Source organism: Oncorhynchus mykiss, chromosome 30 (genome assembly GCF_013265735.2).
Source record: "Oncorhynchus mykiss isolate Arlee chromosome 30, USDA_OmykA_1.1, whole genome shotgun sequence".
In the NCBI taxonomy this organism is placed as follows: domain Eukaryota; kingdom Metazoa; phylum Chordata; class Actinopteri; order Salmoniformes; family Salmonidae; genus Oncorhynchus; species Oncorhynchus mykiss.
Genome location: NC_050570.1, coordinates 44,221,028 through 44,239,815, shown reverse-complemented (window position 1 = coordinate 44,239,815; position 18,788 = coordinate 44,221,028). Strand labels below are relative to the sequence as shown.

General features: G+C 44.0%; 2 protein-coding genes across 2 annotated transcripts; both read right to left on the bottom strand.

Moving 5' to 3' along the window:
- Positions 1-4,882: 4,882 nt before the first annotated feature.
- On the bottom strand, positions 4,883-8,257 carry LOC110521881 (oocyte zinc finger protein XlCOF8.4-like). The gene is made up of 2 exons (XM_021599817.2): positions 7,953-8,257; positions 4,883-7,612 (listed from the first exon to the last, which is right to left on the bottom strand). Exons 1-2 carry the CDS (start codon positions 8,143-8,145, stop codon positions 6,414-6,416), a joined length of 1,392 nt encoding a protein of 463 aa, XP_021455492.1. The 5' UTR covers positions 8,146-8,257; the 3' UTR covers positions 4,883-6,413.
- A 243-nt stretch (positions 8,258-8,500) lies between these two features.
- On the bottom strand, positions 8,501-18,421 carry LOC110521880 (zinc finger and SCAN domain-containing protein 22-like). The gene is made up of 3 exons (XM_021599816.2): positions 17,680-18,421; positions 16,487-17,393; positions 8,501-8,923 (listed from the first exon to the last, which is right to left on the bottom strand). The coding sequence occupies exons 1-3, from the start codon at positions 17,885-17,887 to the stop codon at positions 8,719-8,721; spliced, it is 1,320 nt and encodes a 439-aa protein (XP_021455491.1). The 5' UTR covers positions 17,888-18,421; the 3' UTR covers positions 8,501-8,718.
- Between the last annotated feature and the right edge of the window lie 367 nt (positions 18,422-18,788).

Below are 18,788 nucleotides of genomic sequence, written 5' to 3'. Positions count from 1 at the left end.
AGGAGAGTTGGAATAGGTTAAAGAGTGAAGCGAGAGGGGTGAATATGGGTAGTAGAGATGACCTGGGCCTAGATCCATTAGGATCCTTTCACCTTCTCCTAACTCCTTCCTTTTTGGCATTGGTCGGTCGGGAAATCAATACAATGGAAGCTTTTATTGTCCTGTTTGAAGGATAGCTGTCAGCATCACCATGTTACATGAATCTAGACCAATCCACTATCCAGTTCTATCAGATTTGAAAGCACCAGGGGAGATGGTCAGGGCTCACATCAACAGCATCCTCCCGGATACCTTAGACCCACTCCAATTCGCTTACCGCCCCAACAAAGTTGAGAGTTTCAAGTTCCTTGGTGTCCACATCACCAACAAACTATCATGGTCCAAACACACCAAAACAGTCGTGAAGAGGTCATGACAGCACCTTTCCCCCCTCAGGGACTGAAAAGATTTGGCATGGGATCCTCAAATCCTCAGATCCTCAAAAAGTTCTACAGCTGCACCACATAGACTGTTTTCTCTGCTACCGCACGGCAAGCGGTACCGGAGCTCCAAGTCTAGGACCAAAAGGCTCCTTAACAGCTTCTACCCCCAAGCCATAAGACTGCTGAACAATTAATCAAATGGCCACCGGACTATTTACATTGACACCCCCTACACTGCCGCTACTCGCTGTTTATTATCTATGCATAGTCACTTCACCCCTACCTACATGTACAAATAACAAATTGTTTATAGCCTCGTTATTGTTATTTTATTGTGTTACTTTAAATTTTTTACTTTAGTTTATTTGGTAAATATTTTCTTAACTCTTTCTTGAACTGCACTGTTGGTTAAGGGCTCGTAAGTAAGCATTTCACTGTAAGGTCTACCTATACCTGTTGTATTCGGCACATGTAACTAATAAAGTTTGATTTAATTTGAGCCTGAAATTGAATGGGGCCCAAGAAGACCATCACTCACTTCAATTGGTCTGGGTGGCAAGAGAGCATCCGTGTGATAAAGAGAAAGGCATAGAGCATGTCTGTTTTTTCCATCATCCATGTTCCTCTTAAATGTTTTCCTTGTGTCATCTGTTTAAGAATGTTCTTAAAATGCTCCAAAGCATTTAATTCCTCCCTAGGCAAAATGGCACAGGAACAGACGAGAGCTTAGTTCACTATCGCCTGCCCCCCCACACACACTGCTACAGGCTCTGTCATACACACACACACACACACACACACACACACACACGCACGCACGCACGCACGCACGCACGCACGCACGCACGCACACACACACACACATTTGAGGGATTGAGTGTTTGTGCGTCAATCTATGATACTGTCCCTCCTACTCTCTTTTTCCTAAACCTCTTTCTCCCCTCTCTCACTCCCCTCCCTCCCTCTCTATCTTTCACTCTTTCAGATATCTGAAGCCCGACACACAGAAGAAATCCAAACACAAGACGTCTGTGATTAAAAAGACCCTTAACCCTGAATTCAATGAGGTATGTCCCTGCTGGGTCTCCAGGGGAGACTGGCACCATGAGTGCCAGGCATGCAGTGTGTTGTAGCATATGCTCTAGCAATGCTCTCTCTGAGGGTCAATCTTAATGTCAATGCTAATGAGATGTCCAGTCCAATATCCCACTATCTCGCTCAGTTCTAGTATACAGTATTCATCACCTCTTCTACCCTCTCCCTTTTCATAGGAAAATCTCTCTCCCTCATCCTCTACATCCCTTTCATCTGAATTGAATTCTAACAATCGATAATCATTTGCAATCGTCTGAACACTTTTACCACTGACACATCAATGTGTTGACAAAGACTTACAGTAAGCATGTCAGTAAGGTCCTTTGGTTGGCTCTCTCATCTCTATATTTCTGTCACCCCTCCCTCTCTCCCCCTCTCATCCTACAGCATGGGCATTGCGAAGTAATAACGCTAAGCCTTTTATTTCTATTCCCTATCACAGGGCCTTGATATAATTGCAGCGATGTGGCTAGTCTGGAACCTATAACTGCCTAAATTCAACTCCAAGTGGAGACAATATAAGGCTCAGTTACAGGCCCATCTGATGATAGTGCTCCTGCTCATATCTGGTTGTTAATTAATAGATGGGATATACTGTACCGTATGTCTCCAGATCACTTATTTCTAAAACTATGGTTGTGACATGTCTCCTAGTTCTCAATGACCTCCCATACATCTCCCTTTCATGTTGCCAAGGAGTAGTTGGATCAACAGTGGAAAGCATTTTGCATAACAAGTGACATCAGGGTCCGTATTCATAAAGCTGCTTGGAGTATAGGTGCTTGGAGTAGGAGTGACGATCTAGGATCAAATTCCGTCTGTTCATAGCTTTAGCACTGCTACTCTGAGACGCTTTGTGAATGCGGGCCCTTTCCTTGTGTGTGTGTATGGTTTCGTTTTTTCCCCCCATTTTGTTTACAGTACTTCTGTAGGTAATGTCACAGCTACGAGTAGACGTTGCCCTTAGACACCGATCTGGGATCAGCTTACCCCTCACAAATCCTACTAAAGCTGACCATAGATCACTGTCCAGTAGCAACCTCCTCCTACTCTTACTGAATGGGCTCTCCTGTGGTTCCCTCACACCCTATAGGAGTTATTTTAGGAGATATCCATGTCAGAGCTGTCCAATAAGACTCTGGAGGTCACTGTCTGGGACTACGACTTGGGACGATCCAATGACTTCATAGGTGAGACTCTTCACTTTGTACACATGCACGTACACATACACACATACACACACAGACCTAGAGAGAGAGATGGCTAGAGAGCAGGAGCGAGAGAGTCAAATCCCATCTTGACACATCCCTATACCCACAGAAGCCAAACTTTTGTGCAGATATTCCATTGAGACTTTGAACTCCTGAAAGGTTCCCATGGTGACACTGCTTATCATGTTTACAGGTGGAGTGTGCCTGAGCTGTCACTCACAGGGAGACACCCTCCGCCATTGGATGGACTGCCTTAAGAACAAGGGTCAGAGTGTGGAGCGCTGGCACACCAATGAGCTCCCAAGATCCGTAAGTCATGAATAAGGCCACACATCTACTGAGACACAAGGCTGAGTCCTAATTCTTCACCCTTCTCCCAAAATTGCACACTTCCAGTCATTGATATATCAATGGTAGAAACTCCTTCAAGGCAAGTGTGGAGAATCAAGACACAGATCAAAACATCCCTCTAGCCCCCTACCACCTAGGAATTCCTATAGATCTGAGAGGATTGGATAGACCAAAAATATGGGGGAAATTCCACCTAGGTTATCAGAACAAAAGGGGGAAGCCATGACCATATTGATCTGGATCCTATTGAAACCTTTCAGATCTACTGTAGTGTATGCGTCTTTTAATCGTCTACCACTGTCTAAAAATGTGGGCACAATCCACATTTGGACAGGATCAAGCCAAAGGACACATGTTAGCACCAGGTATAAATGGGGATGACTTGCCACAGGATGGAATGCACTTACCAGTATGTTTCTATGTCTATAAAGGTGATTCAAACCTACACACTGTAACACACCACGGAAATGATGCATGCTGAATAAAAATCATATACAATACAAGGCCTGGATGTTGTTAAGCACAACTCCTTTATGCTATGGAATAGACTAGTGGTGGTGTAGATGATCCCTTCAAGTTAGATTAGAGTTTCTTTGATTATTTGAATCAGTTGAGTAGTGCTAGGGCAAAAAACAAAATGTGCACCCCTTGGGGTCCCGAGGACGGAGTTTGTGAAACGCTGAGTTAGATGGAGATGTTGGTCAGTGGTGATGGGGAATGCGGTTCACGTTGCCTTACGGCCTCTTGTCACTAATGTTGACATTCACAACTCAACGTCATACTTCCAATGTTTTATGATTTCATCTACACGTTTTAGTCTACGGGCTCTTTAACTTCTCTTGTTCAGCTGATTTGATTGAATTCCATATCTTTTATGGTTATTTTAATAACAAATTGATATCTATGTTGGTAATAATATGCCTATGCTACATGAATACCAGCACAAGAATATCTAACATCATATATCCTGTTTGTGTTGTTGACATTTGAACCCAAATGGAACCATATTCCCTACATAATGCACTACTTTTGACCAAAGCCCTATGGGCCTTGGTCAAAAGTAGTGCACTACATAGGGAATAAGGGGCCATTTGGGACAAACACATTCACTGCATCCCAAACATGACATACACGGATAATATTATGAATACATAAATTCTTCCATGTGTTTGCATGATGCAACACAGAATTGACTAATACAAGTTGTCCCCTCCCTTATATAACTATCCCCTGCCCCAAAAAAGTATTTGATAAACAAAAAAAGATTATTACTTTATATATTATTGAGGTGTTTTCCCTGTATTGTTATTTTATGTCATGTTTTTGTCTCTTAATGCATGACTGAATGTGTGAATGTTGCTTTTTTACTGACGTTTCAATGGCTGTATTCGATTATCTTGTCCTGCTTTTAACAATTGTTGTTCTTACATTTATATCAGGTGTTTTGTGTACAATATGAAAGTACATTTGGAATGCACTACTGTGTAAGTCTGACTTGGTTTCTATTTTGTGAAATGGCTTGGCTGAGGGAAATCCAGTACTCCCTCAGTACTACTGAACAGTAAAATAGCTCACTGGTGGTTCAATTTCACATTTGAGTAACTTAGCAAACCATCAGACCATGTTCAACGGTCCTTGCTATCCTGCATCCTTCAGATATCCCAACTCTAACGTTAACTCATTGAAGTTGAAATGTACAATGGTTACGATTAGGTAAGGGTAAAGTTAGGGACGTCCCAAGGATTCCGGATAGCATTAACCAATTTTCAATTTTCAACTGCAACAATCAATAAGACGCTGCTGTTTTTTTACATGATAAACTTTTAAATTAAAGGCAACTGGAAACATGACTACAACAACACACGTTTAAAAATAATCCCATTTACTGTACATTAGGCTCTATCAGCGCCACAATACATCTTGAAGTCTGAGCACTTGCTATCAGAGAACATGGTGAGACTCTAATAGAGGCATCCTAAGCTGGTTTATGTTATCCAAAATGAAATGCAGACACGGGGTGCTCCTTTTCCTGAAATGTTCCTATAGCGTGACCTTATGACATATCCTGGGGTAAGGAATGTGTTTTTGGACTCCTAAACCACATGAGTAAAACTCCAGTCCTTTAGATTCTGCTCTGCAGCGTCTGTGGGTTTTGGTTCCTCCCTTCTACTTAATGAATCAGTGACTCTTATTGGACAAGTTCAAATAGTTTCAAGTGAACATGACCCGACTGCGGCTCTCCAGGAATTGTGTTTGACACCAACGTCTTCAACCCATGGTTCATCCTCTGCAGTCTCTAAGGTCAGCATGCTCCACCCCCAGAGTCACAAGCAGGAAGTGGATCAATACTACAACACAGCAAAAGTCAATAACCTCCCCGTAACAGACTGAGCCCCGCTGCCCTTTGGACGGGCCGGTGCACAAACAAACATGCACTGCGCGCATACAGTAAAATAAAACACACGCACAATACAAATAAATAAAAAATCTACACACACACTTGCTGCTTGCTTAAGGTAGTCCATCACATCTGATGATGACTTCAACTACTGCTTGTGGGTTCGCTGATGACTGTATAATCAGATGCAGGATGCTCACTATCTGCCACAGACAAGAGCACACAAAGGCTGGTGCAGCCATGGTCATACACTCTCCTCCATGTGTATTTGGACAGTGAAGAGAAAACATTTTATGTGTCTCTATACTCCAGCATTTTGGATTTGAGATTTTCATACATATCTGTTTACCGTTTAGAAATGAAAGCATTTTTGTGGTATCCAATTGTGTTTCATTGCGGCAACTCCCCAACGGGCTCGGGAGAAATGAGGATTGGACAAATACGCTGCTTCTTATACACACCTGGAAGTCAGCCGGGCCAAGTCAGCATGCAGGTGCCCAGTCCGCCATAAGACGACGCTAGAGCAAGTTAAGACAAGGAATTGCATGCCAACCCTACCCTCCCCTAACCCGGACAGTGCTAGGCCAATTGTGCACCGCCCTTGGAGCTCCCCGGTCACGTCAGGCTGTAGTGACGCCCCTCTGCACGTCAGGTGAAGTGCCTGAGCAGGACGCGCCACCTGGGAGCTCCGTTGCAAAGTACAATAAAGGCTTTATATAGCACTACTTAAAGGCTTTACAAATCATAAGTGTAAGTCATAATCTAGAAATGGTCTATTAACTTACAATAAACCCTTCAGTGGTAATTGTTACGTCACCCTTCATACACCATTTATAGTGTATAACATACGCTTATAGATTATATGTGAAGCGTTTATATAGTGCTTAAATATCCTTTATGATTGCTATAAAAAAGCCTTTATAGGTCGTACTGCCCTCATCCAATGACTGACGCATGAGTCCTGATGTGTTTGGTCAGCTTAGCCGCCTCACTGAAAGCCTTGCCACACAAGCTGCAGGTGTGGGCCGAGTCTCCGGCAGGCCGCAATCCATTATGAACACGCTGGTGCTTCCTACACGTGTAGGCGTCCTTGAAGCTCATGCCGCAGACAGGGCAGCCGTACAGACGCAGCTCTGTGTGAACACGCCGGTGGTTCCTCAGTGTGCCATCGTTGTTGAATCGCTTGCCACACAGTGCACAAACGTACGGCTTCTCCCCTGTGTGAATGCGGAGGTGGATCTTGAGGCGTGACCCGTGACTGAATATCTTACCACACTGAGGGCACGGGTGGGACCTCTGATCCCCCCTGTTGTTAGTTTGTTGTTGACCCCTGTTGTTTGTGGACCTGTTAATTTGTTGATGACACCTATTTGTTGATCTATTTGTTTGTTGTTGACGTCTGGTTTGACCCGGGTAGAACTGGGAGGTCAAGGGACCTACGGTACTGGTGGTGGTGGCGTCCCCAAAGTCTTGTTCTGGCCCTGTTGTTACACAACCATCGCTGCCAATCTGACGTAAAAAGCCGTTTGGGATCATGGCAGCACTAGCTGATACCAGGTCAGTGGGGACGCCCGAGGCAGTGGAGGCACCATACCTGCTGCTCTCTGCAACCACTGACTCCAGGTCAGCGCTCAGGTCTGAGACAGTGTACCTGGTTTCAACAGTGGCTGGTCCAGGGTCCGAACTGGGGTTTAGTTCACCATACCCCATCTGAGCAGATACTGACCCCAAGTCAGTAGGGCTAGTATCACTAGGCTCTGTTTTGATGCCCTCAGAGTTATAGTGTAAAACCACTCTGTCCACGGGGCATGATGTGCTGCTGAAGGAATTTGCAGAGGGAAGGAGATGCTGGTCGTCTTCTTCGTCCAAGTCCCTTTTCACGGACGCTGAAGTCAATGGAGCTACTACTGGGGTGGTAGCCGATGTATCGGTCTGTTGTGAGGACAGGGTACATGGAGAGTTACACAGACTCTTCCACTCGGTGCACTCTGTGGGTAGCTGGCTATGTGTGGCAGGCATCTCATCCTGGCTCATTACCATGTGGTTCTGGGTGTGTGTAGACTCAGGGTCTGGACCCTGGTCGGCGCTCCACTGGTGCTGCCCAGACACAGAGAGAGAAACAGGCCTGGTCGAGACTGGATGGACAGACGGACATACCGACAAACAGACAGAAAAGAGAAACAAATCAGATTGATTAAGTTTAAACAACTACAGAAGCAACGACCCAGGCACGAGTTCTCGAGCATTCTGTAGGATGAGCTTGTTTGTGTAATCTGGTGATCTACAAGGCTTGAGACTGTCCAAATGCCCCATATCATAATCTTCTAGAACCTTTATATACACCCAGTGAAATAATTGACAGGTGAAAACAGTATGGGCCGCAGAGGTCTTTTTTTTCTCAGATGAGTGCAAATAAAGTAGACGAGGAGAGGACCGTTTTTTAGACAATAGACAAAGAGCCATTTGCATCATCACCTGCTGAACACTCCGTTCCTGTGTCGAGTCCAACTTCTCGTAGCCTTCGTTTTAGGAGTTCATTCTCTCTCTTCGTCCGGGCAGTCTCCTCCTCGAATTCTGACACTGTCCCCCCAACAACCTCCAGTATCTCATCTACAGCCACCATTAACCGCTCGGTGAGGTAAGCATTCAAAAGCTGTAGTTTGGCCATTTTCTAGAAATTAGCCTCCCCCAAATATTGGTTAAAATCCACTGAAAGCCTCCTAGTAACGACCCAAGCTAGATTGTTTTGTAAACACCTCGGTGAAAGCATTCACTTCCTATTTCTTTAACTCTTCATGGTCATGTGATAAAAATGCTACCGTAATTCATGAAAAAGGGGAGGCAAGCTTTTTAAAGGGACTTTCTACTTAAAATCTACTGTTTGGTTTGCACCCTTATTACCTAGTATATTAATACATATCTTGAGTGACGGTGATGTGAGTCAAGCATTGGAAATAAACAACCTGAAAGATGGTTCAATGTTAATATAAAATAAATACAGAATCAGACATGTGATATTAATATTTAAATGACGGACTGATTTAATTCATGTTCACAAACACACACTCTTCAATCAAGCTGGAAACATCAGCTAAGGTGACATTATCCATTTGTTTTCTACTGCACTGTTTTTATTAATTCCAATAAATATATTTAGGAAATATTCCTATGGCTAAAACACTTCAACGTTTCACAATCCCTTCATGTCCTCCGGTGTTTGAAAAGGTGGAGCACATTGACCTCATGTGATGAGCTGCCCTGCATCTGTCTGGTGTGTGTTCAGGTGTACCCGCAGGCCGCTGGCCACAGTGAAGCTCTTGGGACACTGGACACAGCGATAGGGTTTCTCCCCAGAGTGAGTCCGTTTGTGCTTTTTCATGGTGTCTCCGTCGCTGAAGGTCCTGTGGCAGTAGGGGCAGCTGTAGGGTCTCTCACCGGTGTGGATCCTATAATATATAAGAAAGAATAAATAAAATAAATATATCTATACTACTGTTCAAAAGTTTGGGGTCACTTAGAAATGTCCTTGTTTTTGAAAGAAAAAGCACCTTTTTTTGTCCATTAAAATAACATAAAATTGGTCAGAAATACAGTGTAGATATTGTTATTGTTGTAAATGACTATTGTAGCTGGAAACAGCAGATTTTTAATGGAATATTTACATAGGCGTAGAGGTCCATTATCAGCAACCATCACTCCTGTGTTCCAATGGCAAATTGTGTTAGCTAATCCAAGTGCATCATTTTAAAAGGCTAATTGATCATTAGAAAACCCTTTTGCAATTATGCTTCAGCACAGCTGAAAACTTTTGTTCTAATTAAAGAAGCAATAAAACTGGCCTTCTTTAGACTAGTTGAGTATCTGGAGCATCAGCATTTGTAGGTTCGATTACAGGATCCAAATGGCCAGAAACAACGACCTTTCTTCTGAAACTCGTCAGTCTATTCTTGTTCTGTGAAATTAAGGCTATTCCATTCGAGAAATTGGCAAGAAACTGAAGATCTCGTACAACGCTGTGTACTACTCCCTTCACAGAACAGCGCATTCTGTCTCTAACCAGAATAGAAACAGTGGGTGCACAACTGAAAAAGAGGACAAGTACATTAGAGTGTCTAGTTTGAGAAACAGACACCTCACAAGTCCTCAACTGGCAGCTTCATTAAATAGTACCCACAAAACACCAGTCTCAACGTCAACAGTGAAGAGGTGACTCCGGGATGCTGGCCTTCTAGGCAGAGTTGCAAAGAAAAAGCCACATCTCAGATTGGCCAATAAAAATAAAATATTAAGATGGGCAAAAGAACAGACACTGGACAGAGGAAGATTGGAAAAAAGTGTTATGGACAGACAAATCTAAGTTTGAAGTGTTCGGATCACAAAGAAGAACATTCGTGAGACGCAGAAAAAATGAAAAGATGCTGGAGGAGGGCTTGATGCCATCTGTCAAGCATGGTGGAGGCAATGTGATTGGCTGGGCGTGCTTTGGTGGTAAAGTGGGAGATTTGTACAGGGTAGAAGGGATCTTGAAGAAGGAAGGCTATCACTCCATTTTGCAACGCCATGCCATACTCCCTAAATCTTTCTCAGATTATTACCAATCCCACAAGGTATGACTCCAAACACCCAGAAAAGGCTACTCTCCTTGATGTTATCCTCACAAATAATCCTGATAGGTATCAGTCTGGTGTTTTCTGTAATGACCTTAATGATCGCTGTTTTACAGCCTGTGTTTGTAATGGCTGCTCAGTGAAACAACCTGTCCTGATTTGTCATAGACCCTTGCTAAAAAACTTTAATGAAGCAAGCCTTCCTTCATGAACTGGCCTCTGTAAAATGGTATAGAATCATCTTGGTCCCCCTCTGTCGAAGACGTCTGGACATTCTTTTTTGATCCTTTCAGTGATATTGTTAACAAACACACCCCTATAAAGAAAATGAGAATTAAAAACAAGTTCAGTCCCTGATTCGACCGTGATCTTGCAGAGTTAAGAATTCCATTTGGCGAAAGGCTCAGCACATGTTTACTCAAGCTGGCTGGCTATCTTTCAGGCAAATGAGAATTAAGTGCACTCAGGCTATCCGGAAGGCCAAAGTTAGTTATTTTAAGGAGAATTTCTCGCTCTGTGGGTCTAACCCCAAGACGTTCTGGAAAACAGTTAAAGACCTGGAGAATAAACCCTCCCCCTCACAGCTGCCCATGCCCCTTAATGTTGATGATGTGGTTGTTACTGACAAGAAGCACATGGCTGAGCTCTTTAATCACCACTTCATTAAGTCAGGATTCCTATTTGACTCAGCCATGCCTCCTTGCCTGTCCAACATTTCCTCATCTCCCACCCCTTCTAACGCGACTATCCCAGATGCTTCTGCCTCTTTTTCCCCTGCAGGCAGTCACTGAGTCGGAGGTGCTAAAGGAGCTCCTTAAACTTGACTCCTAAAAAACATCTGGGTCAGATGGTTTAGAGCCTTTCTTCTTTAAGGTTGATGCCCCTATCATCACAAAGCCCGTCTCTCCTTTCTGGGGAGGTTCCCATTGCTTGGAAGGCAGCTACGGTTCGTCCTTTATTTAAAGGGGGAGCTCAAGCTGATCCTAACTGTTATAGGCCTATTTGTATTTGCCGTTTTCCTCAAAAGTGTTTGGAAAAACTTGTCAATAATCAACTGACTGGCTTTCTTGATGTCTATAGTATTCTCTCGGGTATGCAAGCTGATTTCCGCTCAGGTTATGGATGTGTCACTGCAACCTTAAAGGTTCTCAATGATGTCACCATTGCCCTTGATTCTAAACAATGTTGTGCTGTTATTTTTATTGACTTGGTCAAAGCTTTTGATACGGTAGACCATTCCATTCTTGTGGGCCGACTAAGTAGTATTGGTGTCTCTGAGGGGTCTTTGGCCTGGTTTGCTAACTACCACTCTCAAAGAGTGCAGTGTATAAAGTCATAAAATCTGTCTCAGCCACTGCCTGTCATCAAGGTAGTACCCTAAGGCTCGATCCTAGGCCCCATGCTCTTCTCAAATTTACATCAGCAACATAGCTCAGGCAGTAGAAAGCTCTCTCATCCATTTATATGCAGATGATAGTCTTATACTCAGCTGGCCTCTCCCCGGATTTTATGTTAAATGCTCTACAATGTTTTCTTAGTGTCCAACAAACTTTCTCTACCCTTAACCTTGTTCTGAACACCTCCAAAGCAAAGGTCATGTGGTTTGGTAAGAATTCCCCTCCTCCCACAGGTGTTATTACTACCTCTGAGGATTTAGAGCTTGAGGTAGTCACCTCATACAAGTACTTGGGAGTATGGCTAGACGGTGTACTGTCCTTCTCTCAGCACATATCAAAGCTGTGGTCTAAAGTTAAATCTAGACTTTGTTTCCTCTATCGTAATTACTCCTCTTTCTCCCCAGCTGCCAAACTAACCCTGATTCAGATGACCATCCTACCCATGCTAGATTACGGAGACGTAATTTATAGATCAGCAGGTAAGGGTGCTCTCGAGCAGCTAGATGTTCTTTACCATTCGTCCATCCGATTTGCCACCAATGCTCCTTGTTGGACACATCACCTCACTCTATACTAAACGGATCATCTCTGTATACCCGTCGCAAGAGCCACTGGTTGATGCTTATTTATAAAACCCTCTTAGGCCTCACTCCCCCCTATCTGAGATATTTACTGCAGGCCTCATCCTCGACATACAACACCTGTTCTGCCGGTCACATTCTGTTAAAGGTCCCCAAAGCACACATCCCTGGGTCGTTCCTCTTTTCAGTTCGCTGCAGCTAGCGACTGGAACGAGCCGCAACAAACACTCAAACTGGACAGTTTTATCTCAATCTCTTCATTCAAATACTCAATCATGGACACTCTTACTGACAGTTGTGGCTGCTTTGTGTGATGTATTGTTGTCTCTTCCCTCTTGCCCTTTGTGCTGTTGTCTGTGTCCAATAATTTTTGTACCATGTTTTGTGCTGCTTCCATGTTGTTATGTCGTGTTGCTGCCTTGCTATGTTGTTGTCTTAGGTCTCTCTTTATGTAGTGTTGTGTTGTCTCCCTTGTGTGTTTTGTCCTGTAATTATTGTATTAAAAAATAAATATATAGAGATTTTATCCCAGGCCCTGTCCCCGCAGGAGGCCTTTTGGTAGGCCATCATTGTAAATAAGAATTTGTTCATAACTGACATGCCTAGTTAAACAAAGGTTAAATAAAAAAATAACATTTAAAAAACCCTGTGGACGGCGCTTGATTGGAGACATTGTCCTCCTAAAACAGGACAATGACCCAAAGCACAGCTCCAAGTTATGCAAGAACTATTTAGGGAAGAAGCAGTCAGCTGGTATTCTGTCTATAACGGAGTGGCCAGCACAGTCATCGGATCTCAACCCAATTGAGCTGAGAAGTGCCCATCAAGCCAATCCAATTTGTGGGAGGTGCTTCAGGAAGCATGGGGTGAAATCTCTTCAGATTACCTCAACAAATTGACTAACTACACTCAGCAAAAAAAGAAACATTGTCTGACTGTCAACTGTGTTTATTTTCAGCAAACTTAACATGTGTAAATATTTGTATGAACATAAGATTCAACAACAGACAAACTGAAGAAGTTCCACACACATGTGACGAACAGAAATGGATTGTGTCCCTGAACAAAGGGGGGTCAAAATCAGAAGTAACAGTCAGTATCTGGTGTGGCCACCAGCTGCATTAAGTACTGCAGTGCATCTCCTCCTCATGGACTGCACCAGATTTGCCAGTTCTTGCTGTGAGATGTTACGTCACTCTTCCACCAAGGCACCTGCAAGTTCCCAGACATTTCTCAGGAGGGGGGGGGGGGCCTTGCCTTCACCCTCCGATCCAACAGGTCCCAGACATGCTCAATGGGATTGAGATACAGGCTCTTCGCTGGCCATGGCAGAACACTGACATTCCTGTCTTCCAGGATATCACGCACAGAACGAGAAGTATGGCTGGTGGCATTGTCATGCTGGAGGTTCATGTCAGGATGAGCCTGCAGGAAGGTTACCACGAGGGAGGAGGATGTCTTCCCTGTAACGCACAGCGTTGAGATTGCCTGTAATGACAACAAGCTCAGTCCGATGATGCTGTGACACATCGCCCTAGACCACGACGGACCCTCCACCTCCAAATCGATCCCACTCAAGAGTGCAGGCCTCGGTGTAACGCTCATTCCTTCAATGATAAACGCGAATCCGACCATCACCCCTGCTGAGACAAAACCGCAACTCGTCAGTGAAGAGCACTTTTTTCCAGTCCTGTCTGGTCCAGCGACGGTGGGTTTGTGCCCATAGGCGACGTTGTTGCCGGTGATGTCTGCCTTACAAGCCCCCAGTCCAGCCTCTCTCAGCCTATTGCGGACAGTCTGAGCACTGATGGATGGATTGTGCGTTTCTGGTGTAACTTGGGCAGTTGTTGTTGCCATCCTGTACCTGTCCCGCAGGTGTGATGTTCGGATGTACCGATCCTGTTCAGGTGTTGTTACACGTGGTCTGCCCCTGCGAGGACAATCAGCTGTCCGTCCTGTCTCCCTGTAGCGCTGTCTTAGGCGTCTCACAGTACGGACGTTGCAATTTATTGCCCTGGCCACATCTGCAGTCCTCATGCCTCCTTGCAGCATGCCTAAGGCAAGTTCACACAGATGAGCAGGGACACTGGGCATCTGTCTTTCGGTGTTTTTCAGAGTCAGTAGAAAGTCCTGTTTAGTGTCCTACGTTTTCATAACTGTAACCTTAATTGCCTACCATCTGTAAGCTATTAGTGTGTTAACAACCGTTCCACAGGTGTTTATGGTTTATTGAACAAGCATGGGAAACAGTGTTTAAACCCTTTACAATGAAGATCTGTGAAGTTATTTGGAATTTTACAAAAATTATCCTTTTTGTGCCAAAGGTCTGCAAGGCTGTAATTGCTGCAAATGGAGGATTATTTGACTAAAGCAACGTTTGAAGGACACTTTTTTATTTCAATTAAAAACCATTATTTATAACCTTGTCAACATCTTGACTATATTCCCTATTCATTTTGCAACTCATTTCATGTATGTTTTCATGGAAAACAAGGACCCCAAACTTTTGAATGGTAGTGTATATTATAATAATATATATAGAAATGGAGTGGAGAGACTTTAACCCAACACCTAGCAGCCTTGTCAAGAGGTTTGGATTTTTGGGTGTAACAGGTGTTGGATGTAAAAGGTGTTGGATTGAGTGTAAAAGGTGTTGGATTGACAGTCACTGGTCAGGGCTAGCGCCTAAATTCCCTACAATATACAGTGAGCTACAAAAACTATTAGGACAGCGACACATTTTTTGTTGTTTTGGCTCTGTACTGCACTTGGGATTTAAAATGACAATGACTGAGGTTAAAGTGTAGACTGTCAGCTTTTAATTAGAGGGTATTTTCATCCATATCGGGTGAACCGTTCAGAAATTACAGCAGTTTTTGTACATAGTCCACCAAAAGTATTGGGACAAATTCACTTATATGTGTATTAAAGTAGTCAAAAGTTTAGTATTTGTACCCATATTCCTAGCACGGAATGATTACAGCAGTTGGATGCATTTGCTGTTTGTTTTGGTTGTGTTTCAGATTATTTTGTGCTGAATAGAAATGAATGGTAATGTCTTGTCGTTTTGGAGTCACTTTGATTATAAATAAGAATAGAATATGTTTCTAAACACTTCTACATTAAATGTGGATGCTACCGTGATTACAGATATTCACAATTCATTCAGTGAGAAAGTTAGACGCACAAACATTATACCCCCAAGACATGCAAACCTCTCACCATTACAATAACAGGGTAGGTTAGCATTTTGCAGGGGTATGATATTTGTGCGTCTAACTTTCTCACTCATCATCATCCACGATTCATTCAGGACTATTCGTAATCATGGTAGCATCCACATTAATTCTACTCCTTTTGCCATGGGACAAAGGCAAAAATGTTTCCAGTTTTATAGCAAATTTTCTTCAATTCTACCCCTATTGCCATGTGATGGAGATAATTGTTTTCAGTTTTAAAGTACATTTCCTGTAATTATACACAATTTTCCATGACCAATGCAATGTTAATGACATCTGAGTGAGAGTGACTAACAAAATCAATGGGGGCCACCTGGAGTTCAGGGCCCCTGGGCATGTGCCCTGCGTGCACGGTCGGTACTTGGCCATAAAGTTTAGATAGCTGGCTAGACTAACTTACCAATCTAAAAATAGTTATCTGACATGGCTAATTGATTGACTGTCAGTGATGACAAAACAAGAGAAAAATTGCCGATGCACAACCAAATTTCGAACTTGCAGCTAGTGTATTCTACTATTCTAACTCTTAATAGTAAGTTGAGACTGCAACTGCGGTGCTTATGCCTGGAGCCGGCCCTGGTGATAGGGTATAAACCAGGTAATCAACATTCAATGGAGGACAAGTTGTCATAGGCCAACAACCCATATAGGCTATACTGCCATACCTGCCCAATACCCAGGCCCCAGCCACAGAGTCAGTACTAAGCTTTTATGTGAAGATAGACGGCTGTTTAGAAACATATTCTATTCTTGTTGACCAAAAAATGCATTGACTCCAAAATGACACAATGCATTATTTACCATTCAATTCTATTGGGCACAAAATAATCTGAAAAGAAAATGAAAACAGCAAATGCATCCAACAAGCTTGATGTAATCATTGCGTGCTAGGAATATGGGACCAAATACTAAACTTTTGTCTACTTTAATACACATAAGTGAATTTGTCCCAACTTAAAATGGGGACTATGTACAAAAAGTGCTGTCATTTCTTAATAGTTCACCCAATACGAATGAAAATACACTTCAATTAACGCTGTCAGTCTGCAGTTGAACATCATAGTTATTGTATCAGTTCAAATCCAAAGTGCTGCAGTACAGAGACCAAAAATAACTACATGTGTCACTGTCCCAATACTTTTGGAGCTCACTGCATAACAATACAATATAATAATGTATGCCAACCTCAGGTGTCGTCTCAGGTTGCCTCTCTGGGTAAAGCTTTTGGAGCACCAGGAGCAGCGGTGGGGCCTCTCCCCCGTGTGGATGCGGTGGTGGCGCCGCAGGTCAGCCGACTGGGCGAAGGACTTACAGCACCAGTCACAGGCGTAGGGCTTCTTGTACTGGAGGTGGAGGTGGAGGCTGGCCGCCTGGCTGAAACTCTCCCCACATCGGGTGCAGCGGTGTGGGCGCCCCTCCTGGTAGTCGGTGGGGGTGAAGTTGTTACTCTCGTTATATGGCAACACCTGGTCCTTGGACCCAGGATCTGTTTCATATGTTTGCTGGTCATGTGTGTTATGGAGCTCTGAGATGTCCATATCCGGAAGGTCTTTGAAGCCAGCATCGCCTGAGAGTTCATGGTTGTGGGGTAGTAGTGTTATAGGAAGACCTGTGTAGCCTGAACTGGATTGAGGTTCATGGTTGGTAAGGTTCACTGTGACGTCACATTCCTTGGGTTCCATTTTGATCCGTCCCTGGATTGGGTCGATGGGAGAGGACCTCTTTCTCTCTGTCCTAAGGACTGGCACTTCAGCGTTGGCTGCTCCAGTTGTTGTGGCACAGTGGGCATTGGAGGAGAACAAAGATGGTGCCAAGGACGAGGTGTTTCCAAAACCCTTGGCTTCTGGGTCTGAGTTGTGCTCTGTCTTTGGGACTGGACTGGACTTCTCTTCTACTCGGACCGTTTCAGTGTGTCCCTGGTTTGGTCCTGTGAGACCCCCATCCTTACCCAACGCTACCTGGCTCTGTGTCTGTAGCCCTCGTCTGTTGACCTGGCTCTGCTGAAGGGGTTCTGGGTCCTGTTCCTGCCTGGAGCTCCACTCTTGCTCACAAAGCTGCTGCTGCTGCCCAGAGAGAGAAAGGCTGGTGGATCCTGCTTAGAAAGAGGGTGCAAAGACAAAGTGCTGTCACTAAATAAGTAAGAAATTGAGTAAATATGTATGACATTGTAATTAATCATGTACTACTATTAGTTGTTAATGTTTGCTGCTAGGGATATTCGGGAATTCGGGCACTTCTCGCGAGCAAACGTAACGTTGCTGTCAATCGTCAACAGACAGACGTCACCCAATGTAGCTAACTCGTTGACAGTTTGCCAACTAATTTCTGCATGATCATTAAATTTGCATAATCCAACAAATCCGACTAAATGTTCTTACGCCAGTCTGTCTCCGCCAAGAGTAAGATGTCCCGGAGCTGTCGCCGAAGGCTTTCATTTTCTCTCTTAGCGCTTTCATTCTCTCTCTTCGTCCTAGCCGTCTCTTCTCGGTACTCGGCCACTGTGTCCCCAACCACGTCCAGAATCTCCCGCACCACTACCGTTAAACGTTCTGTCAGGTAGGCATTCAACAGTTGAAGTTTGGTCATTTTAAAGACATATAATACTGCAGGATAATGTCCCGTCTCTCTCTCAGCTGATGTTGTGATTTTACTCTTCGTTTGTTGGTAGTTGGGTTAATCGGAAGTGTGTGTGTGTGTGTGTGTGTGTGTGTTGTTTTATCGCCACCTGCTGTTTGGGAGGTGAAATTGCTGTCTTGTTTATGTTGAGCCACAAGGGGGCAGTGCAACCCTGTATAATTTCCTCTGCATCAGTAGTTTTATAACATGATCCCTCAACCCTGGTCCATCCCAACAACATCTGATTCAACTACTCAACTAATTTACCATTCAGCCCTTAATCAAAGAGGTAGGCCTATGAACAGAAGACCAAACACAAAAAGACTAAACAGACAGACCTAGTGAAGTCAGCAGATATGCTACATGACTGTTTTGTCAGCACAGACTGGAATATGTTCTGGGACTCATCCAATGGCATTGAGGAGTATACCATCTCAGTCACCTGCTTCATCAATAAATCCATCAACCTCATCATCCCCACAGTGACCATACGTACATATCCCAACCAGAAGCCATGGATTACAGGCAACATCTGCTCAGAGCTAAAGGCTAGAGCTGCCACATTCAAGGAGCAGGACACTAATACGGACTAACCATCAAACAGGTAAAGCGTCAACACAGGACTAAGATTGAATCCTACTACACTGGCTCTGACGCTCGTCGGATGTGGCAGGGCTTGCAAACTATTATGGACTACAAAGGGAAACAAAGCTGCGAGCTGCCCAGTGACGTTAGCCTACCAGACGGGATAAATGCCTTTTATGCTCGCTTCGAGGGAAGCAACACTGAAGTATGCATGAGAGCATCAGCTGTTCCGGACAACTGTGTGATCACTCTCTCCGTAGCCGATTTGAGCAAGACCTTTAAACAG

What these genes read in the sequence shown, in the direction of transcription:
- LOC110521880 (XM_021599816.2), bottom strand. Translation starts at nt 17,887, where the DNA reads ATGACCAAACTTCAACTGTTGAATGCCTACCTGACAGAACGTTTAACG. An exon ending in CTTGGCGGAGACAGACTGGC is followed by an intron (nt 17,394 to 17,679) that starts GTAAGAACATTT and finishes CTTTCTAAGCAG; the next exon opens with GATCCACCAGCCTTTCTCTC. An exon ending in AACCTGAGACGACACCTGAG is followed by an intron (nt 8,924 to 16,486) that starts GTTGGCATACAT and finishes TATATATTATAG; the next exon opens with GATCCACACCGGTGAGAGAC.
- LOC110521881 (XM_021599817.2), bottom strand. Translation starts at nt 8,145, where the DNA reads ATGGCCAAACTACAGCTTTTGAATGCTTACCTCACCGAGCGGTTAATG. An exon ending in AGGAACGGAGTGTTCAGCAG is followed by an intron (nt 7,613 to 7,952) that starts GTGATGATGCAA and finishes CTGTCCATCCAG; the next exon opens with TCTCGACCAGGCCTGTTTCT.